Here is a 19,307-nt window from a genome sequence, read left to right on the forward strand (position 1 = left end):
TCATCACTGTGGGGTGAAGATGGAATGATCTAGCAAAGGGCCAGGCAGTGGCTGGCGGGACGGGTACCCGCCCACTGCACCCCTGCCTGTGGCATCCCACGGGCTCTGTGGGAAGGAAAAGGCTGGGGTGGGGAGATCCTCCCTGCACATGTGCACGGTCACGCGGGGAGACTGTGGACTTGTGGGGGTGGTGGCAACAAGAGGACACCGGGTGGCGGGTCCTTCCCAAGACGTGGTGGCCACGCCACAGAGCAGATTTACGCTCTCCTGGCCTCACTCTGCCGCCTGCCCCGCTGTGCTGTTGAGGACGTGTGGGATCGTCCTGTCTTCATCCTTCCTAACGGCCTGAAGCAACTCCTGCTTCTGTGCGGGGGGCAGGGGGGGGGCCTTGCTCCCCCGACCTCTTCTCTGCTTTCTTCGACCCCCTGCCGACTTCAGGCAGGGCAACAAGAACACGACCAGGATCCCTGTGGACTCCCTTCTTTCCTAGACGTAAAAGGCTTTATGCCTGCTCGTTCACTCAGCCTTATTACAAAAACCGAGGCTCAGACAAGTGGAGAAATAGCATCCAAAAAAAAAAAAAACAAAAACAAAAACACCCAACCCAGCATCTGGGAGCCCCAGGGGTCCCCTGAGATGACCCTGCTTCAGGCAGAAGGCCGGGGCAGTGACTCCAGAGCAGGAAGATGAAGCAGGGAGGGAGGCAATAACGTGCCCGAATCCCCTGGAGCCCGGGGGGGACCTCATGAGTCACGTCAGCCCCTCCCTGCTTGCCTTCCTCCCCTGGGCCCATTCAAGATCTGGAATCTTCTTTCTCATGAAAAATCTCCCCCCCCCCCCTTCTTGACTAGAAAAGCAGCTAGGCCAGGAGAATCGTCCCTGATACTCACTTTATTCCATGCAGGGTTTGTTTTGCCCCTAACCCCCTAAAAATAGTAGCAGTGTCACCGGGACATGAGAGACACGAGGCAAAAGCTCTCCTGTCATCTCCTCTTTGATTTTCTAGCTTAGATCCTCCAGAGCCAGAAAAGTCTCACGAGGGCCGCTAGCCTCTGCTCCTGCTACAAGCAGCTGCTTCTGGACCCAGCAGCCACCCCGTAGCTTCCATCGGCCTCCCCCGGCCATGGCGGCCACGGCCATGACCGCGCACCTGGGAAACTCCCAGGACCCGAAGCCAAGTGCGCAGGAAAGCGAGGGCTCTCTGCGGAACGCGCGAGCGCGCGGGCTTGTGTCTCTGGGAAGTGATGAGAGACTCTGCGGCCGGGAAGGAGAACACCAGGAAAAACCAGTGGAGTACCTGGCCGGCTGCAACAGTAATTTCCAGACCCAGCACTCCCGGGCCGGTGTCGGGAAAGGGGAGCGGCCCTGGGCAACATGCACGGCAGGGCTGGATTTTCAATTCACTACAGACATGCTACGGAAACATGAAAGAGCTATTTTTAGTCCGGTGATTGATTAGGGTTGCTATGGCAATAAGAAACACTTACGAGAAGAAAACTAGATGTAAGCAAGTCTTAAAGAGAAAGGGGCAAGCCCGTGGGAATTTCATAGTTTCTGGGGGGGGGGGTGCTGGAAGCCCATTCTGCAGGCCCCGCACGTGCACGGGGAGAGGGGATGGTGGCCCTAGAGACCAGACCTGGGGAGTCGAGTCTGAGGCTCTGGGGGGTGGGGGTGGGGCTGCACCTCCGAGGCGGGCCAGCGGCCAGACTTCTGGAAGAAATGAGCACCGATCACGACAAGGAACAGCATTAGGGTCACGCCATCCTCCCTCAGCTCCCGGAGCTTGATGAAAACCATGAGCTAAAAGCGTATTGATCCTGCCCTACATCAGTTTACAAAGTAAAGTAAAAATCCCCTTTGCTCCCTCACAGCAGATTTCTAAAACTTTCTGAATGATGCCTCATCTGGCGGGCCTGTTAAAAATGGACTCTGGGCCCCTGGACTGATGGCGTGCTCTCAGAAAGTCAGTGGAGCCCCCAGAGCCCACCCCTGAAGCCGGGACCTGATTGTTCCATTCTTTTTTTTCTTTTTTTTTTAAGATTTTACTTATTTATTTGAGAGAGAGCAAGAAAGAGCATGAGCAGGGGGAGAGGCAGAGGGAGAGAGAAAAGGAGGCTCCCCACTGAGCAGGCAGCCTGACACCGGGATCGATCCCAGGATCTTGGGATCATGACCTGAGCCAGAGGCAGATGCTTAACTGAGCCACCCAGGCCCCTCTGTTTTTTTCTTTTTTAAATAGCTTTATTCAAATCGCCTATTATTTACCATTTCGAGTCTACAGGCAGTGGTTCTTAGTATATTCACGGAGCTGTGTAACCGTTAACACAAACTGATTTTAGAATATTTTCTTTACCCCCAAGAAAAAGCCTCATACTTTGAGCAGTCACTCCCCATTCCCACCTCCCCAACCCCCAGACCCTAAGTAACCGCTAATCTAACTTTCTAGCTCTCTGATCTGTCTCCTCTGAACATTTCATACAAACGAAATCACATCACGTGTGGTATTTTGTGTCTGGATTCTCTGATTTAGCATCCTTTTCATGGCACAGCAGTTCTCCATTGCATGGACATACCATCTTAAACTTTATCCACTCATCAGCTGATGGACATTTGTTTCTACTTTCTGGCTGTTACTAAGAATGTGCCATGGAAGTTCTTGCCAAGTTTTTGTAGAGATACACGTTTCCATTTCTGTGGGGTATATACCCAGAGTAAGACTGCTAGGCCATATGGTAACTTTATGTTTAACCTTTTGAGGAAGAGCGAGGTGGTTTTCCAAACTGACAACAGCATTTCACATTCTCACCAGCGGGGTAGGCAGGTTCTAGGTTTTGCACAGGTTTGTCAACACCCATCACGGAGCCTAAGGTGGGGCTTGAACCCACAACCCTAAGTCAAGACCTGGGCAGAGTTCAAGAGCTGGATGCTTAACTGACAGAGCCACCCAGGTGTTTTTTAACCCAGGGAAGTTTTGATATTACCTTTGGGTCAAAAATGATGACGCAAGGTAACCACAGGGAAGTCTTGGTATGTCTTTGGGTCAAAATGATGATGTTTCTTAACCCAGGGAAGTTTTGGTATTATCTTTGGGTCAAAATGATGTTGCAAGGTAACCACAGTCAACATTCCTCATGTCCAGTCTGAGACAGACATGACGTAACACTGAGATAACGATGACAACAGTATGGCACCATTCCAAGTATTGGATAAACAATAATTCTTTCTCAACTCTTAACCCTCACACAGCTCTAGGAGGGATGTACGATTATCACCCTTGTCTCACAGGTAAGACGTCATCCGCCCAAATCACATCCCATTTACGTGATGGAGCTGAGATGCAACCCAAGCTATCTGGCTTGGAAGTTCAAGCTTGTGACCCTACAACTTGCTGCCTCTCGAGCGTTAGGAAATCACATGAGTGTTTCTAGTGGAGCTGAGGGCTCAGTCAGGGGTGATGGTGACAAAGGCATAGGGTTTGCTTCTCGGTGTGTCCTGTGGCCACTGAGAGCAAAGCAAATATGGCTGTGTGCACCTGCCAAATGACAGATGTGCCCTGCTTCAAACGAGCCTGAGGAAGAAAAAGAACCATTTACTCAAAAGACACACTGGGGAAATAATTATTCATTTAAGAAATTCACAGTGGTATTCCTTTAAATGCCAAAATATCCTAGTACCCTTCAAATACAATCATTTTCAAAAATTGATTTTAAATATGATGGCTTAAGTTAATTCCTGCTGTGAAGTGCATTCAAAATCCTGCTCAGGATTCAAGGAAGGGCATAAATTCTCGGGTGTAAAAAATATTACGAATGAGAAAATATTCATCACTGCACTGTTGGTCCTATGAAGGACACAGAAGCAACCCAAGTCTGCCAGTAGAGGGCTGGTTAAGGACATTGTGGAGAACTCCAAAGCCATTAAAAACCAACATATGGGGCACCTGGTTGGCTCAGTCATTGGAGCGCGTGACTCTTGATTTCCCGATGGGGCACCTGGTTGGCTCAGTCAGTGGAGCGCGTGACTCTTGATTTCCCAATTGTGAGTTTGAGACCCGCACTGGGTATAGAGATTACTAAAAATAAAATCTTAAAGGGGCAGCGGGGTGGCTCAGTTGGTTGAGTGTCAGGACTCTTGGTTTTGGCTCAGTTCCTCATCTCAGGGTCATGAGATCAAGTCCCACATCAGGTTCCTCACGCAGTGGGGAGTCTGCTGAAGATTCTCTCTCTCTGTGTCCCCCACCCCAGCTTGGGGTCTCTCTCTCTCCAAATAAATAAATTAAAGCTTAAAAAATAATAATAAAATAAAATCTTTAAAAAAAAAAAGCAAAGAGTAAAAGAGGAGGATCCAGTTTTATAAAAAGGAAAGAAAAGCATGATAAAAAAAAAGGACATTAGTATATGCGCTGAAAACATGGAGAAATAGACACCAAAATATTCTCATGGGGGAGAGCAGTAGAAATCATGAGGCCCTTTCATTTCCCATGATATACATTTTTATAATGCTTGTATTTTATAATAAACATCTACTTTTTCAATAAGCAGGGAAAAAACTCAAATCCAATAAAAAAATAAATGAACACATCCGTGAGTTCCCCAAGTAACTGTATGGGATGTAATGGGAGTCACAGGCATTCTAAAAATTCTCTTGAGTCCACTTTAACTGAAAGGGGAGCATATTATAAAGAGCATGGTTGAGAAGATGGAGGAGGTGCAAGTGTGGGAAGTTTGGGAAATAGCTTTTTCAAGTGGTTCCTGTCTCATCCATCACACTTGTTCAGAGTTCCAGAATGAGGAAGGATCTGAGAGGGGATGTGGTTCTGTAGTTCAAACTGCTTTTTAAATGGCACTGGAAGTCTTTCTATAAATAAAGTGTTATATAGGGACATGACGGCTGGTGAGGCATATCCATGGAACCTCCCGGATTGAGACAAGCAATGTTTGAAAAAACCAATGATTGACCTCAATAACTTAACATTTTATTCCTGGTCATCAGGTAGAATCCTTCCATGTCTGAGGACAAATTTTCCAAGGAGGCTTGGAAACAAGAATGTTAAATGGAAGAGTTGAGAAGCAGGCTTGGGGTATATGAAGTGTTTATAGACTTTCAAAAGATCTTTTCCTTTTAGCTTTTATCTGGAACTCAGTGCATTCCCCTCTGGCCATCTTGTTCTGTCTCTATGCACACGCATCCTCTGCTATCAATGAACATTAAACCCGATATAGACTTGACCTTCTCTCTAATGGAATTCCTCTGAAGACATTGATTCTCTGGTACTATAGTCTATATTATCATATTAAATGTACTCCAAGGCCATACAGGGTATTTCAGCTTGAGCTGGGATCATTAATAAAAATGAACTTGCAAATGTTTCCAACATTCACCAGCAGGAGACTTACATCCAAAATGTTCCACAGGGCTAGTGCGACCAAGTCTAGGATTTGGGATTTACTATCTTTTTGGACTCTGGGGCTACAAACTGTGCTATTTGTAAAACAGTAGACTATGTGGGTGGGGGTCAATCCTAAGGCAGTTAGGAGACACCTAGATCTTAAAGTACCTTCCAACTTCCTTTATTCTTCATCAGGACGTTTCAGCCTCCCAATCTGACAGACATTTAAGGAGGGGGGTGGTGGCGAGGGAGAAGCGGACTCCCCATCGAGTGAGGAGCTCAACAAGGGCTTGATCCTGGGACTCAGGGATCATGACCTGAGCCAAAGGGAGATGCTTAACCAACTGGGCTACCCAAGTGCCCCCACCCCAACACACACACACCACTTTGAAGAAGGTGTATGTCTGGCTGTCCTTCCCATCTACTCAGAATCTTAGTCATCATGCAGGGAAAGCTACATAGGAAGTAAGGGGAGATTTTAGGTTCCATTGGGTTCTTGGGTTCCAAGGTGGGGGGGGAGGAGGAGGAGGAGAAGGGGGGGACAAGAAAGAGGAGGAGGAGAAGGAGAGGAATAATAATAATAATTACTACTATTATTATTATTTTAAAGCAAAGAGAAGGAGAAAGGGATTTCACGTAAATCATAGAAATGAGGATGAATCAGAATGACTTCCCTGATATATGCTGCATAGGAAGAAAAAGGTGGCCGAAAAGAGCAGTGCGACCTGAAAGAGAAGTGGGGGAGGAGGAAAGGAAGGGAGCGTGTGGCGGCGGAGCCTGGAGACATAGCAGGAAAACATGTGCCTGCGTCCCAGCCCACACCAAGGAAATGAATGTCAGCCTCTCCCAGGCTCCCCGGCAGCCTGCACCCTACACTGAGGCTCTGTTCATTCATTAGTTCATTCATCGCTGGAGCCTCTTCCGTCCTCTGACAAGCTGAGTAACAGCGTCTCACAGGAGAAGCAAGGCCAGGAAGGAGAGGCAACAAAGACATGAATGAAAATATGTTTTCTCAATGGGGCATGGTTTGCGGCTGGTGCCTCTCTGAACACTGAGCAGGGAAACTAAATTCGGGCTCCTGCAATCTAAAGCTGGACCTTTCAAGGATAAATAAGCAGAGGGAGCCTGTGAATACTGATAGCCGCGCACAATGAAGGCAGGGCAGGGATTTAAAGAGACAGGCAGAACGCATCAAATGAAAAAGAATTACCTGTAAATAACAGACAGGGGAATGCATCAGAAGGACGCCCCAAATATACAGGCCGGCAAAGAACCAGGTAGGAAACTGTCAGATTACAAGCCTTCTCAGTTAAAAACTGCCAGCAGCACCCCTCTGAACCAAACTGGGCAAATTCCTTATCTAAAAATACATTTACTTTCTATTTTTTAAAAAAGATTATATTTATGTCTTTGACAGAGAGAAAGAGAGAGACACAGCGAGAGAGGGAACACAAGCAGGGGAATGGGAGAGGGAGAAGCAGGCTTCCCGCTGAGCAGGGAGCCTGATGTGGGGCTTGATCCCAGGACCCTGGGATCATGACCTGAGCCCAAGGTAGATGCTAAACGACTGAGCCACCCAGGTTCCCCTAAAAATACATATTAGAAAAAAACAAAAAAACAAAAAAACCCACCCTTAAAGATAGGAGCAATGTTAAAATTCTGAGCTGGAAAGACCGTTACATCCTTGTAGCTAACACATAGTTCAGACCATCGCAGAGATGACAAGGTCAAACACATGGGGGCAATTTTGCATCCATTTTACTTAATCACTGAAATTTACTACTTCATTACACCCATAGTTATAGGCAATTTCTGGTATTTTTATGGAATGGAATCTGCCCCACAAAATCTGTCTGGTTGTATTATTCTTATCTCCCCAACATAAACTGAACACGATTTCAAAGGTATTAATGAACTGGAGGAGAGAAAACCAATGTTCAGTGCCGTAAACGCTAAACAGAAAACAAAGAAAGGAAGGTTCCATTAAACAAGTATTTTTTTTTTTTCCCCTCTGACGGCTGCCCTCTATAAAGTCATTCAGAGCGGTGTTTAAAAAAAATGCAGACAATTTCCAAATGCTAATGTTATGGTAGTGAAACCCATTCCATCTCCTGCCCTCTCCCCCCATGATGGCTGAATTAATTCTCTTTGAAGTACAAAGAAGAGCTTGGGAACAGCTAGAGGAAATGTAAAGGGGACACAGCAGACAGAGAACCCTGCTCCTTCCAGGCCTCTCGCTTCACAGGCACCTACAGACTGGGTTGCTGGGATGGGAAGACAAGTTCTAGTCCTGCACAAGAACTATGGCACGTCATAAGCTGCTTTGCAACTGGTCCCCCCAGCCAACCAGTTCATTTCCTAAATGGAAACAAATCTGATACATGATTTCACTGTCATCTTGGTAGATGGCTTCCTTTGCTGTGTGGTCCCACTGACTTTGAAAAGACATTTACAGGTTATTACTGTTGGGAGCCCTTCAAACCACTGGAATTTAAGTAAGAGTAATCATTATGCAATGTATTAACCCACTGAAATTTTACAGCAAATGACATTTCCTGAAATAGAACTGACCCACTGACCTATTTTGTGGGTGATTAATGGCTCTAACCCGGAGAGAAGCTTCTGGCATTCCCCTAAGTTTTAGAAGGCTGTCCTTGCAAAAGCCAGGGTCCCAAGGACAAGTAAGTGTGGGAAGTGCTGCAGCTCCCTTTTTGAATGTTCACGGTGTATGGCAAAATCGTAAAGGCTCTGAGAAGTCCTGCAATAGCAAAAATCTGTGTAGCTCTGCATAACCCAGTGCTTCCTGTTTAACTGGCTAGGTACCATTTAATGGTAGGTATAAATGATTTTAGACTGTCTCCATCTAAATTCGCTTGACCCCTGAAGATTTTCTAAACTTGGCCATTCTGACTCTATTTATGACGCCAGTCTAATGCCATGACCTCTGTCTCCACTGACTTCAACTATCTTTCTCTGGGAGGGCCTGTGGCCTATGGCTAATTGCTGCCTTGCTTCTCTGGCCTGTGGCTAATTGCTGCCTTGCTCCTCAGCACCCCCCCCCCCCATCAAGAAGACTGTTTCTTTGACCTGGTCCCTAACAGGTCCCAGTTCACATGGCCTCATTTCTAAAGGGCACTGCCCTGCCCACCACCTACCACCCACCACAATTATGTTCTGCCCAGGATATTCAGGGCTGATTGTGATGCAGAGATAGAAGTCAATTCCTCCATAACTCCCATCCCTACCCCTGTCTCCAGGACTCCAAAGAAGGAATACTTAAGGACCATCCTTCTCTTAGCTTGCATAAGTAGTTGAGATGGCTCCATCATCCTCTTTCTCATTCCCAACGAAACAAGACCGATCCTAGAGTTCGGGTATGAGTGTACTTTCTCTGTACTTGTACCTTTTCCTTGTTATGTAATTCAGTCATTTCTACTAACCTTGGCTAGGACTCAGTGGAAGGTGGGGAAGGGGAGCTCAGGGAAGCTAGACAGGCACGGAGGTCAATGGTCTGCCCACACAGCACCCAGCTCTTTCAATTATCGGGGACCTGATGAGGCCCCGATTTCAAGTGGCATTCCTATCCAGAACCATCAGTTGCTTTCAGAAATATACCTCAATGTCCCTGTTGCAACTCCTGGGAAGATGACCCAAGTGCACCCTGGGTGGCTGATGAGACATTCTCAATGGTGAGCAGGCTTGACTCTTGTCCCTGGCCAGGCTGAACCGACCCTGAACAACCCCATCTCTCACTGTGGCTCAGCACCATTCGAGGTACTCAGGCAAGAGTCCTCTCCCTCTCCCCGCTCTGTTACCATCGTCTTCTCTGCCTCTTTCAACAAAATAATTATACTGTCGGGGAACACGGGACAGCCCACGACTACCTCTGCTCCCTGAGTAATCGCAGCCCTTCTCACGAACACAAAGGTGCTTCCCCTTTGTCACTGTTCCTTCTGCGGATTCTTATTAAAAGATATTTTGGTGGAGGGGCAGCTGGCTGGCTCAGCAGGTAGCGCATGTGACTCTGGATCTCGGCGCTGTGAGTTCGAGCCCCACACTGGGTGTAGAGATGACTTGAAAAAAAAAAAGTAAAAAAAAGATATTTTGGTGGAGTGGGATGGTCACGGCCCCCAAATATAATAGAGGAACCGTATATCTAGGTCACTGCCATCAACTTCTGATAGCTTGTTTCCAAACTCTTACAAATAAGAAAAAAACTTTTTTCCCTCTTTATCACTCCCAAGGCTGAGCTGATGCTCTTGAGCTGTGTCCCTAATCTGGTGTTGCCTTTTTTTAGCTCCAGAAAAACAAAATTAGTGACTCTGGAAGGCAGCCAGCCTCTTCGGGCACCTTCCTTTGTGACTTTACAAACAGAAGAACCGGCAGGTTTTGAAGAACTGGTGAGGTAGTCTGTCCTCTGGAAAACTGTCATCGTGTGATTCTTTGTTGACTGTGTAATTAAGATTTTTTTTTTCCTACAGCCAAGCTAAAGATATTTTTTCCACTTCCTGGGCAAATGGCATCTCCACATAATTCTAACCACACAGTCATACACAGTGATGAAAAAGCTTTTACGTTCTGGTAACTGTGATCATGTTAAAGCCCTCGATGACCGTAAATAGAAAGTTCTCTTGTCTGGGTTTTGTCACAAATGAGGGCAGCATGAGTTCTCAGTAATAGGCTGGACAGTCACATTCAAGACCAAGGGGATCCTAGGAATAGACGAACACTGCTCTGGGCTAATCCTGTGAGAAGAGACAGCTGTCTAGAGTCTTGAGAAGCCCTCTGCCTCCCTGGAGGGTAGGGAGGCCAGGGCGTGGTGACCCCAGTGGAGAGTCAGGCACTGGAGAAGTTTTGCTTTGGGCAAAACTTTGGGCACAGACAGGAAATACAGGCTTGAAATGACATCAAGAAGAGGTATTTAGGATTAAAGGATTGGGGGGAGACAGAGGGCAACGGAAAAGCATTTCAAATAGGGGGGGGGGGGGAAGATGAAGACAATTGAAAGCATCTGTCATAAATCCAGGGAGCCGACCCTGTAGTCAGAGAGAAGAGCGGGCTCTTCCGCCCAAGCTGTCATGGGCAGAGAGCGTGAGAACTTGGCCGAGTCCAAGGCAAGGGGAGGGGGGCGGCTTCAGAGTGACCCCTGCAGGCCTGACGCAGCGCACCTGCAGCCTGAGGGACCAACCCAGACTCCCAGGCACTGCGAAGGCAGAAAGAAAAACTGTGCTATGTTTAGGACGGAAAATCAAAGTGAACTAGCCGGGAACAATGTTGCTTTCCTATGGAGAATGAAACACACACCTTACTTGCTTGACATTCAAAGCCACCAGGACCCGACCTTGCAGTGTTCAGGATCCAGCTACAGCACTGGCCCACTGGGTCTGGAGAGAGCACGCTCTGGACTAACCCGTGTCCTTGCCCCATATAGAGCCCTTGAAGCCCTACCCCCCAATGGGATGGTCTTGGGAGGTGGGGCCCGGGGGGTGGGGTGGTTGAGTGGGTTTAGATGCGGGTATGAGGGTGGGGCCCTCAGAAAGGGATGAGTGCCTTCAGGAGAAGACATTAGAGAGTTTCTGTTTCTCCTAGTTCTATAAGGACACAGAAGGAGGAGGGCTTTCTCCAGGAACCGAATCAGAGGATATCCTTGAACTTGGACTTCCCCACTTCCGGAGCTGTGAGAAGTCAATGTCCGTTGTTTAAGCCAACCCCGTGCACGGTCTTTTATTTTACAGCCTGAATTAAGACACAGCAGGTGTCTGCAGTTCTAACCCTCGGGTCCCGCTCAAATCTCACCTTCTCCAGGAAATCTTCCCTAGTTCTTCCAGGGAGAATGTCAATCTCTTCTCTAGAACACCCTGGGCTTCCTCCATAGCACTTAGCACAGATCTTCCCGGAAATACTGACAGTCAGGAATTCATCGGCTCTCAGGGACTCTTCCCCAGCTCCGCCCTCTTCAGTCCACTTCACTTCCTGAGCCAAACCCATCTGAGGCAGGAAGTACTCGTGCTGTCCTGACAGGTCATTTGATTCGCCTCAGTGTGAAGACGGCACGTTCACGCCAGGACAGGTTCCTGGTTATACAACTCCCTCTCTTCCCTTCCCTTTGGCCCAGCAACGCGCCCCTGTTCTTAAATCCTGATTGTCGGGGCGCCTGGGTGGCTCAGTGGGTTAAAGCCTTTGCCTTCGGCTCAGGTCAGGATCCCAGGGTCCTGGGATCGAGCCCCACATCGGGCTCTCTGCTCAGCAGGGAGCCTGTTTCCCCCCTCTCTCTCCACCTGCCTCTCTACTTGTGATCTGTCTAATAAATAAATAAATAAATAAAACCCTGATCATTGTACTTGACTCTCTGAGACCAGTTCTGCCCCCACTCCTCGCTACTCCTCCTCCCCGAGGGCTGCCAGGAAAAAAACCAGAAGATGAATAATCTTTCAATAGAAGTACATTCTGTGCAATAGTTGGGAAATCCGAAAAACTATCTGCTATCAGTCTGAAAATTCAAGTTTAACAGGATGTTCGGTATTTTTACTTGCTAAAGCTGGCAACTTTATTACTCCCAAATCTTATCACCGAGTTACCTGTGTAAGATGGCTGTGTCCCATTCTTACGCGGACACCTTCCTGACGACTAGAAGCTCAGGGCCGCGGTCCAGGGACCAGGGCCCTTCTTGTCACATTGCAATTGCTTGTCTGGCTGGAGTGCCCAGGGCCATGCATTCTGCCCCCTGCTATGGATTTCTGCTGTCAGCCCCACTCCGAGCTCATCCAGCTCTGTGGGCCGGTCTGGTGCCAGCCCGCCCTCCGGGCTGAATGATGATGGCCTGTCCCATCTTGCCTCCAGAAAACCTTATGCCTCGCTGGCAGCTGCCACCGGAGTGTCTACCTACGTCCCACAAGACTGGGACGCCCCAAAGGGCAGGGGTTGTTACTCAAGGCAACCTAACCCCAGGATGCGTTACACCGTCTGTGCTTAAGAAATGGCTGTTGGGACGCCTGGGTGGCTCAGTCGGTTAAGCGGCTGCCTTCGCCTCAGGTCATGATCCCAGCGTCCTGGGATCGAGTCCCACATCGGGCTCCTTGCTCTGCAGGGAGCCTGCTTCTCCCTCTGCCTCTGCCTGCCACTCTGTCTGTTTGTGCTCATTTTCACTCCTCTCACTCTCGCTGACAAATAAATAAATAAAATCTTAAAAAAAAAAAAAAAGAAATGGCTGTTAACCTAAAACTGGAACACGATGTTACGGGTTGGATTAGGTGTGTGCCCCTCCCCCACCTCCCCCAATGTCCAGATATAAAGTCCTAACCCCAGTTCCTCAGAATGCGATGTGATTCGGAGCTAAGGTTGCTGCAGGTGGAATTATTTACATTAAGATGAGGTCATATTGCAGTCGGGAGGGTCCCTAATCCAATAGGACTGATGGCCCTGTAAGAAGAGGAGACGCGGCAAGGAGGACGCCATGTGAGGACAGACAGAGATTTACAGTGACGCAGTGACTAGCCAACGAGCACCCGGGGCCCTCAGAAGCCTGGAAAAGGCAGAGCAACCCACCCCTACAGGCTCCAGAGGGAGCACGGCCCCGCCAACGACAGACTCCGACTTCTAAGCTTGCAGAACCGTGAGACAATGGGCTCCTGTCATCTGGCGGCACTTTGTTTCCTCAGCCCTAAACCACCACCCCGGGACTGCATTAGGGAGGAACTGACAAAACACAAAAACAGGACGAATAAGGACCTAGAAGAGATGGAGGAGTACTTGGGAGTCCAACGGAAGGGGGTGAGCACGACACAATACTACCACAGCTAACTTCCTTACGTTCTGTCCCAACGTTTTCTCAAACAGAAATAAAACAAAACGTCCCTTTGAAAGTCCCAAGTGGTGTGATTAGAACTCCAGGAGTCCTGTGGGGCAGAGGCTAGACAGAAGGAGAGGCCACGGCCCCTGAGAAATCCCCCATCGCCTGCACAGAGATGGGCACAGGAGACCAAGCTCGAGATAACAGAGGCAGGCCAGAAAGCCTCCTGAAGGAGGTGCCTTGGGAGGTGCGTCCCAGTGGGGCTGGCTTTGTCGGGAGCTAGGGCTTTCCTTCTGTTTTCAGAACGTCAGTACTGTAATACATATTCTTAAAAAAATGAACACAATGTCAAACATTTTTCAGACTTCATTTCTCTGTTAATCACCCCCACCTTCCAAGGCACCGTCACTGGCTTACGGGGAGTAAGTGCCACCAGTTTTGGATCAAGTCAGGGTGACCTAATTCTGAGGCTCATCGGGCAAACAACTACCTTTGCATAGCTGCAGGGACGTGAATTCTCTTGTCCCTGTAACTACTGATTACATGTCAAATGAAAACTCCATGTACAAGCTCTCAGAGAAGCAGGAACTGGGGATAACATCAGATATCAATCAAATCAAATCCTATCCTAGACAATTAGTGCCATCCACTCTAATAACTGGATCCCAGTCTGCGTTGAAGGACACCAAGATATATTCCCATTTATTTGCCCACAGAACTCCCAATGTAATGACGGAAGCTTCCAGCATTGCACAATAAATAATCACAATGAACGTTTACTGAGCATTTACCATGCACCAAGGACTAGGTTAAGATTCCACGTAGATTACTTAATATAATCTTCACATCACCCTTATGAGATAGTTACTACACTTCCCCACTTACAGATGATGAAGTAGAGGTTTACAGGGAGGTAATTAGCACAACTGTTAATAGAAGTAAGATTCAAAAGATACCAACGTGTTCATTGCAGACACTGTGCAATTGCTAGAAGCCACAGAACTGGGGATAGTGTTGCCTGCCATGGACGGGCAACACGCTAGCAGTTGTGTACATCGGGGGTTATTTTGCTGTAAAATTACTTTTTTTTTTTTTCAAAGTTATGGACATTGGGAAGGAAATGCTATATATATTCCTCTCATTTTATAAAAGAAAAGACATTTTAATACCCACAAATGAGGGAGGTAATTTACTCTCCTTAAAGGAAACGTTAAGTGAAATAAATTTAGTTTCATGCACAACTTGGGATACTATTCCCATTTTCCTCATTTTGCAAAGCACAGGTGAGAACGTGGTCACACACTAGCATGAGTTCAAGAACTGGCAATGGGTGTGGGGGGAGGTGGTACTGCCCAACCACCTCCCCCCACACCCATTGACAGTTCTTGCTTAAGAACTTTGGGCAGTAAGAGCCAGAGCCAGAGGACACTCAGTCCTATCTGACTCCAAAGCCAGTGACCCTTCTGTTGAGATGATCTGTCTTTGCCTCAGGCATTCCTTCCGCCATTCAAGAACTCTTTATTGAGCACCTACTAGCCAGATTCATGCCAAGGACACAATGCATCACTTTCCTCCATTTCTCTCTCACCACCTCTCTTTCCTTCGGCTGGTCTGATTAAGACCAAAAACTCAACTCCCATTACAGCTCAGTTAACCATTGTCTTGTTATGACAACTTGACCTGGTGGCCGTTGAGGAAAACGATCCACATGGAAATACTACAACGCAATGATACTCTAGGGTCCCTTTTTCTAGTGTTAAGTATTGACTCTAGAGGCCCTTAGGACAGGAAGAAATTAAATGATTTTTATCACGTCACCAAGACTTCCCAATCCAGAGCTCAGAGGAAAATAATCTCAATGAGGGGCGTCTGATTGGCTCAGTCAACACAGCATGCAACGCTTGATCCTGGGGTTGTGAGTTCGAGCCCCACACTGGGTGTAGAGATTATTTAAATTAAAAAAATTTTTTTTCAAAGATCTGAATGAACATCTTTCTAGTCACAAGGTCCTCTGATAAATGATCAGCCTATAGGCCTAAGCTCTCCCTTCCATCAGTAGCTACTATCATCACTTTAATAAAACCATGTTTCTAGAAACTGTTCTATTACAGTGAACCACCACAAGTAGAGCAGTCAAGCTATTTAAAAATACAAGCAAAAGTTAATTATGTAAAGTGACTATCAAGGCATTTTAAATTAACATTCATAGTCTTGAACAAATGAGAACATGCCAGTGAGTGCATTATATATAACTATGTTATGGCCTACATTTAAATATTTCTGATTCTGAGTTATTCCTCTATTTTTTTTTATTACACGGATAAAATGAGAAGTATCCGGGAAGTTCCAATTACTCCACTCATCTTACGCTGAATATTTAAAAATGATTAAATAAGACTTACTGTGTATTCTGGTCCCAGATGTTCATTTGGACAGGAGAGAAAAGAAAAAAGAGACAAAATGATAATTTAGATCATGCTTATATGCAATATAAAACCGCAGAACTAACAAATACTGGTGAATTATGTTATAAATATGTGAAGGAAATATTCCAAAAACTGAACTTTCATAAATATCTGCTCTTGAAAACTTTTCAGCAGATACTTCTGTGGTTTGGGCAGATAAGGACTGTAGACAAGATTCAATTAGCCTATAGGTTTGTGGGTAATTAAAAACCAAAGAGTTGGCATTATAAAGGCAAAATTAAAGACTAATAATTCCAGTGGAAGATTTCATTAACCACAAAGGAAATCTTTTAAGTGGAAAAGCAGCTTTTATAACCAGTTAAGTAGAGCTTGTTATGGTGACATTCAAGTGCAATCTTGAATTTTCATGTTTGAGGGCAAGAACCAAACCTTCTAGATTTGGGGGCCCAAGTTTCTAGATCACTATCAACGAAGAGTTTATCATCATCCCATTATGTGTGAGAGGGAAGGTGAACTAAAAATTATCAGATTATCCCACTGCAAAGGAAGGAGTTCGGGGCAGAGAGGCCCAATAAAACATTTTACATAAATTATAAGTCAAGGTTGGGGGGGGTAGGGGTGGGGCTCTTGTGGGGGAGGGGCTGTAAAATCAAAATAAACAACTTGTTTCACATTATCACTAAGAGGAGTTCCACCTTTCTTCTTTGTAAGCTATTTACCACAATCACTTTAAAAAGGAAGATGGAATGGTTTATCCTAATTCCTACCAGCTAGGAAGAGCTTGACCTACAAGGAGGAAGGCAAAGGGTGATGGGCAGATACTACAGGGCTCTCCCAAGTCCCTACTTGGATAATAAACCCTAAATCAGTGAAATCTGGCTACCACTAGGTCCTATCGCTACATGTGACATACGAGTTATAAAAAGGACTTACCTGTAATTGTGTAGGGATAATAGTTCCAAGCCTTTTCTGTAACATAAAAGATTTTGGGAACAACAGCTCTAGCCCAGCTAGGCAGTTTGCTAAGAGGAAAGAAAGAGAGAAGAAAAAAAAAAAAAGACCATTAGAAAAATTCTGCCCAGAGCCTCACGGATCAACTGTTAAGAGAAAGCAGAGGCGCTCCTAGGTGCCTCTCTCTCCACAAGTCATCCCTTCCAGAAGCCCCTGGTCTTTGCCAGGGTTCACGATTCTCTGTGCATTATTCATATGCTCGTAAAATGTGGGAAGGCAGGTGACAACAGTCTGGTGGTTGGGGAGGGGGTTTCCATAGGACTGTTAGCTTTTCCTCTTTGATTTGATTTACAAGGACATGAGATTTCAGTGCGTGGCAGGTGCCCTGCTGGGAGGGTTTGGCCAGCCTGGCCTTGGTCTCCTAGGTGTCATATGGCAGAAGTGGTAGGACGGGATGTTTAAGCCCTAATACGGACGACGGGGACAGAGGGAAATGGTAGAACCAGGCATCTGCTTACCCACCCACAAGAGTGAGGTGTCAAAAATGAACTAAAGCAACAGACAGTAAGAATTGTAGAGATGTGAAGAATAACAAAATTTAGCCCCTTGATGACTGCGGCCCGTTGACTTGTGTCGCCCCCCAAAGATCTATCCATGTCCTACCCCGCCCCCCCACCGCACTGCAAATTTACCCTCATTTGAGCAGTGGGACTCGTGAAGATGTCATTAAGGACCTAAAGGGGGAATCCCCTTGGGTTTAGGGTGTAGGCCCTCACTCCAGGGACCAGTGTCCTCCTGGGAGAGAAAAGAGGGAGATCTGGAGACAGGGACACACAGAGGCAGGGGAGCGGGGGGAAGCCCCGTGAAGACAGAGGCAGACACTGCTAAGGACCACCAAGGATGCCGCAGACTCCCCAAGCCCAGAGGGAGGGAAGGAGGGAGGGCAGGCACGGCAGGCTTCTCCCTCTGAGTCGCAGTAAGGAGCCAACACCGCCAACACCTCGATTTCAGATTTCTGGAGTCCAGGGCTGAGAGAGGACACACCTGTGTGGTCTTAAGCCACCCCTCCACACTCTCCAATCCCCCATCCACCCCCCCCCCATCCCGCCTTGGGAGCATTTGCTGGGGCAGCTAAGCAGGAGCCTGGGCAGCCAGCGGGAGAAAACCAATTCTTAAAACAAAGAAAACCCCCAGGGGTGCAGGTCTGGAGCCTTTTGTAAACCAAAGACTAATGAAATCTTGTTCTCTTTTGTTCTGTCTTCCTTCAGAGACAAACCCTACAGCGTAGTACAGGCCCAGAGAATTCCCTAACACGTTTAAATACATAGGATCATAGATTCTTTAAATATGCCTGCATGATTTTACGTCCCCCCAGCGCTATGCCTCGGGCGGGCTGTGTCTTTCTGGAGGCTACTAAGGTACTTCTTTCCTCTTCTAGTGCCTACAGCGGACTCTGGGCCTCCGAGGCCTAGCAGCGCTCCAGGCCCTCCAGTGACGACACAGGCTCGGCTCCTGGAGGCCGCCGGTCCACAATGAATCACTTCACAGAGCACTTCTGAGTTCCCAGCCGAAAGCACTAGGAACCGGGGACATCGTGCTACTAGAACCCCAAATTCCCCAAGCCCTCTTGCACAGGGAACTTCAATGAGAACCAGAGCCAGAAAAATACTGTGTATCTTGTACGTCTTCTCGGATTGTTTCTATTACTTCTGACAGTGTCCAGGACCTGCTTTTAAAAAGACAAATCTGCGCTTCCAACGGCTGGCCGGACCTAACCCAAAGCTCTGGGCCATTTATCAGGGTTAAATCAAATGGGGACTCGAAGCTCCCGGGAAGCAGGGTAAGTGTCAGACGAGGCCACGGCTCTCAGGCCGGCTGGGCGGCTGGAGCAGGGGGCGGGTTTATGACCCACAGCACAATCCTCGTGGCCCTAAGGCAGAACGTCTCACCCCTAGAAAATCACCTCGGCAGAAACTGCTCGTTTACCTGGTGTTCCCATGGCTCAAAAGGAAGGGGCTGCTTCCTGAAATGGGTTTTTATCGCTTTTACCTTTGATTTATTCTTTTGGTCGCTGGAGCTGGACAGCAACCAGGGTTGACATCTGGAGTGGGAAGATCGTGTTGGGCTTGCTTGGGGGTAACGGGCATGAGCGCATCTTCTCCTGGGCTCCCTCCTTTCTGCCCCCCAGCCCAGGGCGATGTTGGGCAGTGGGAAGTGTAGGAAGATGTGGCTTCTGCTCACAGGCAAGTGGGTCCCTTGTGCTGTTAGTGGACTGAACCAGAATTGCAGCATCTCCCCCCAAAGAAAGCTCGGCATCCCTTAGCTTAGACTAAGTGTGATGTCTCCCTACAGGCATCAGGACCCATCCCCCATGGTCCACACTGGGGGAGGGGTTCCACCTCCACTGCACCCCTCCCCAGATGTAGTAGGCTCCTCATGCCATAGAGCTCTGGGGGCCCAGGCCCCCTCCCTCAAGAAATCACTCCCTCTATCACTTAAAAAGCCTCCCAGCAGAACCACATTCCTAGGCAACAAGCATTTTCTGGAAGGAGGATGAGAAACAGTGGCAATTTTCCATTCATGTTGAGACTTTATTCCTGCTTGTCCGCGGTCAGGACCCCCGTCTCCAGAATCTTCTGCGTGGCTCATCCCCCAAGTCCTTGCAGGATATGCAGCCCCATAACCAATTACCTTTTCCAAAGAGATGCCCTAAAAAACCCACACCATTCAGCCAAGATGCCTGATAACCATT

At 47.6% G+C, this 19,307-nt stretch overlaps 1 protein-coding gene across 2 annotated transcripts in view; it reads right to left on the reverse strand.

Moving 5' to 3' along the window:
- PITPNC1 (phosphatidylinositol transfer protein cytoplasmic 1) overlaps positions 1 to 19,307 on the reverse strand; it is a 249,114-nt gene that overhangs the window by 92,480 nt on the left and 137,327 nt on the right. For both annotated transcript variants that reach the window (XM_080825997.1, XM_080825996.1), the window contains exons 3-4: positions 16,538 to 16,626; positions 15,581 to 15,588 (exon numbers count right to left, since the gene is read on the reverse strand). In XM_080825997.1, coding sequence (XP_080682123.1) covers positions 15,581 to 15,588; positions 16,538 to 16,626 — 97 coding nt within the window. The remainder of the gene's footprint in view (positions 1 to 15,580; positions 15,589 to 16,537; positions 16,627 to 19,307) is intronic.

The sequence above is a fragment of the Martes martes genome (assembly GCF_963455335.1).
Source record: "Martes martes genome assembly, chromosome: 16".
NCBI classification, from domain to species: Eukaryota; Metazoa; Chordata; class Mammalia; order Carnivora; family Mustelidae; genus Martes; species Martes martes.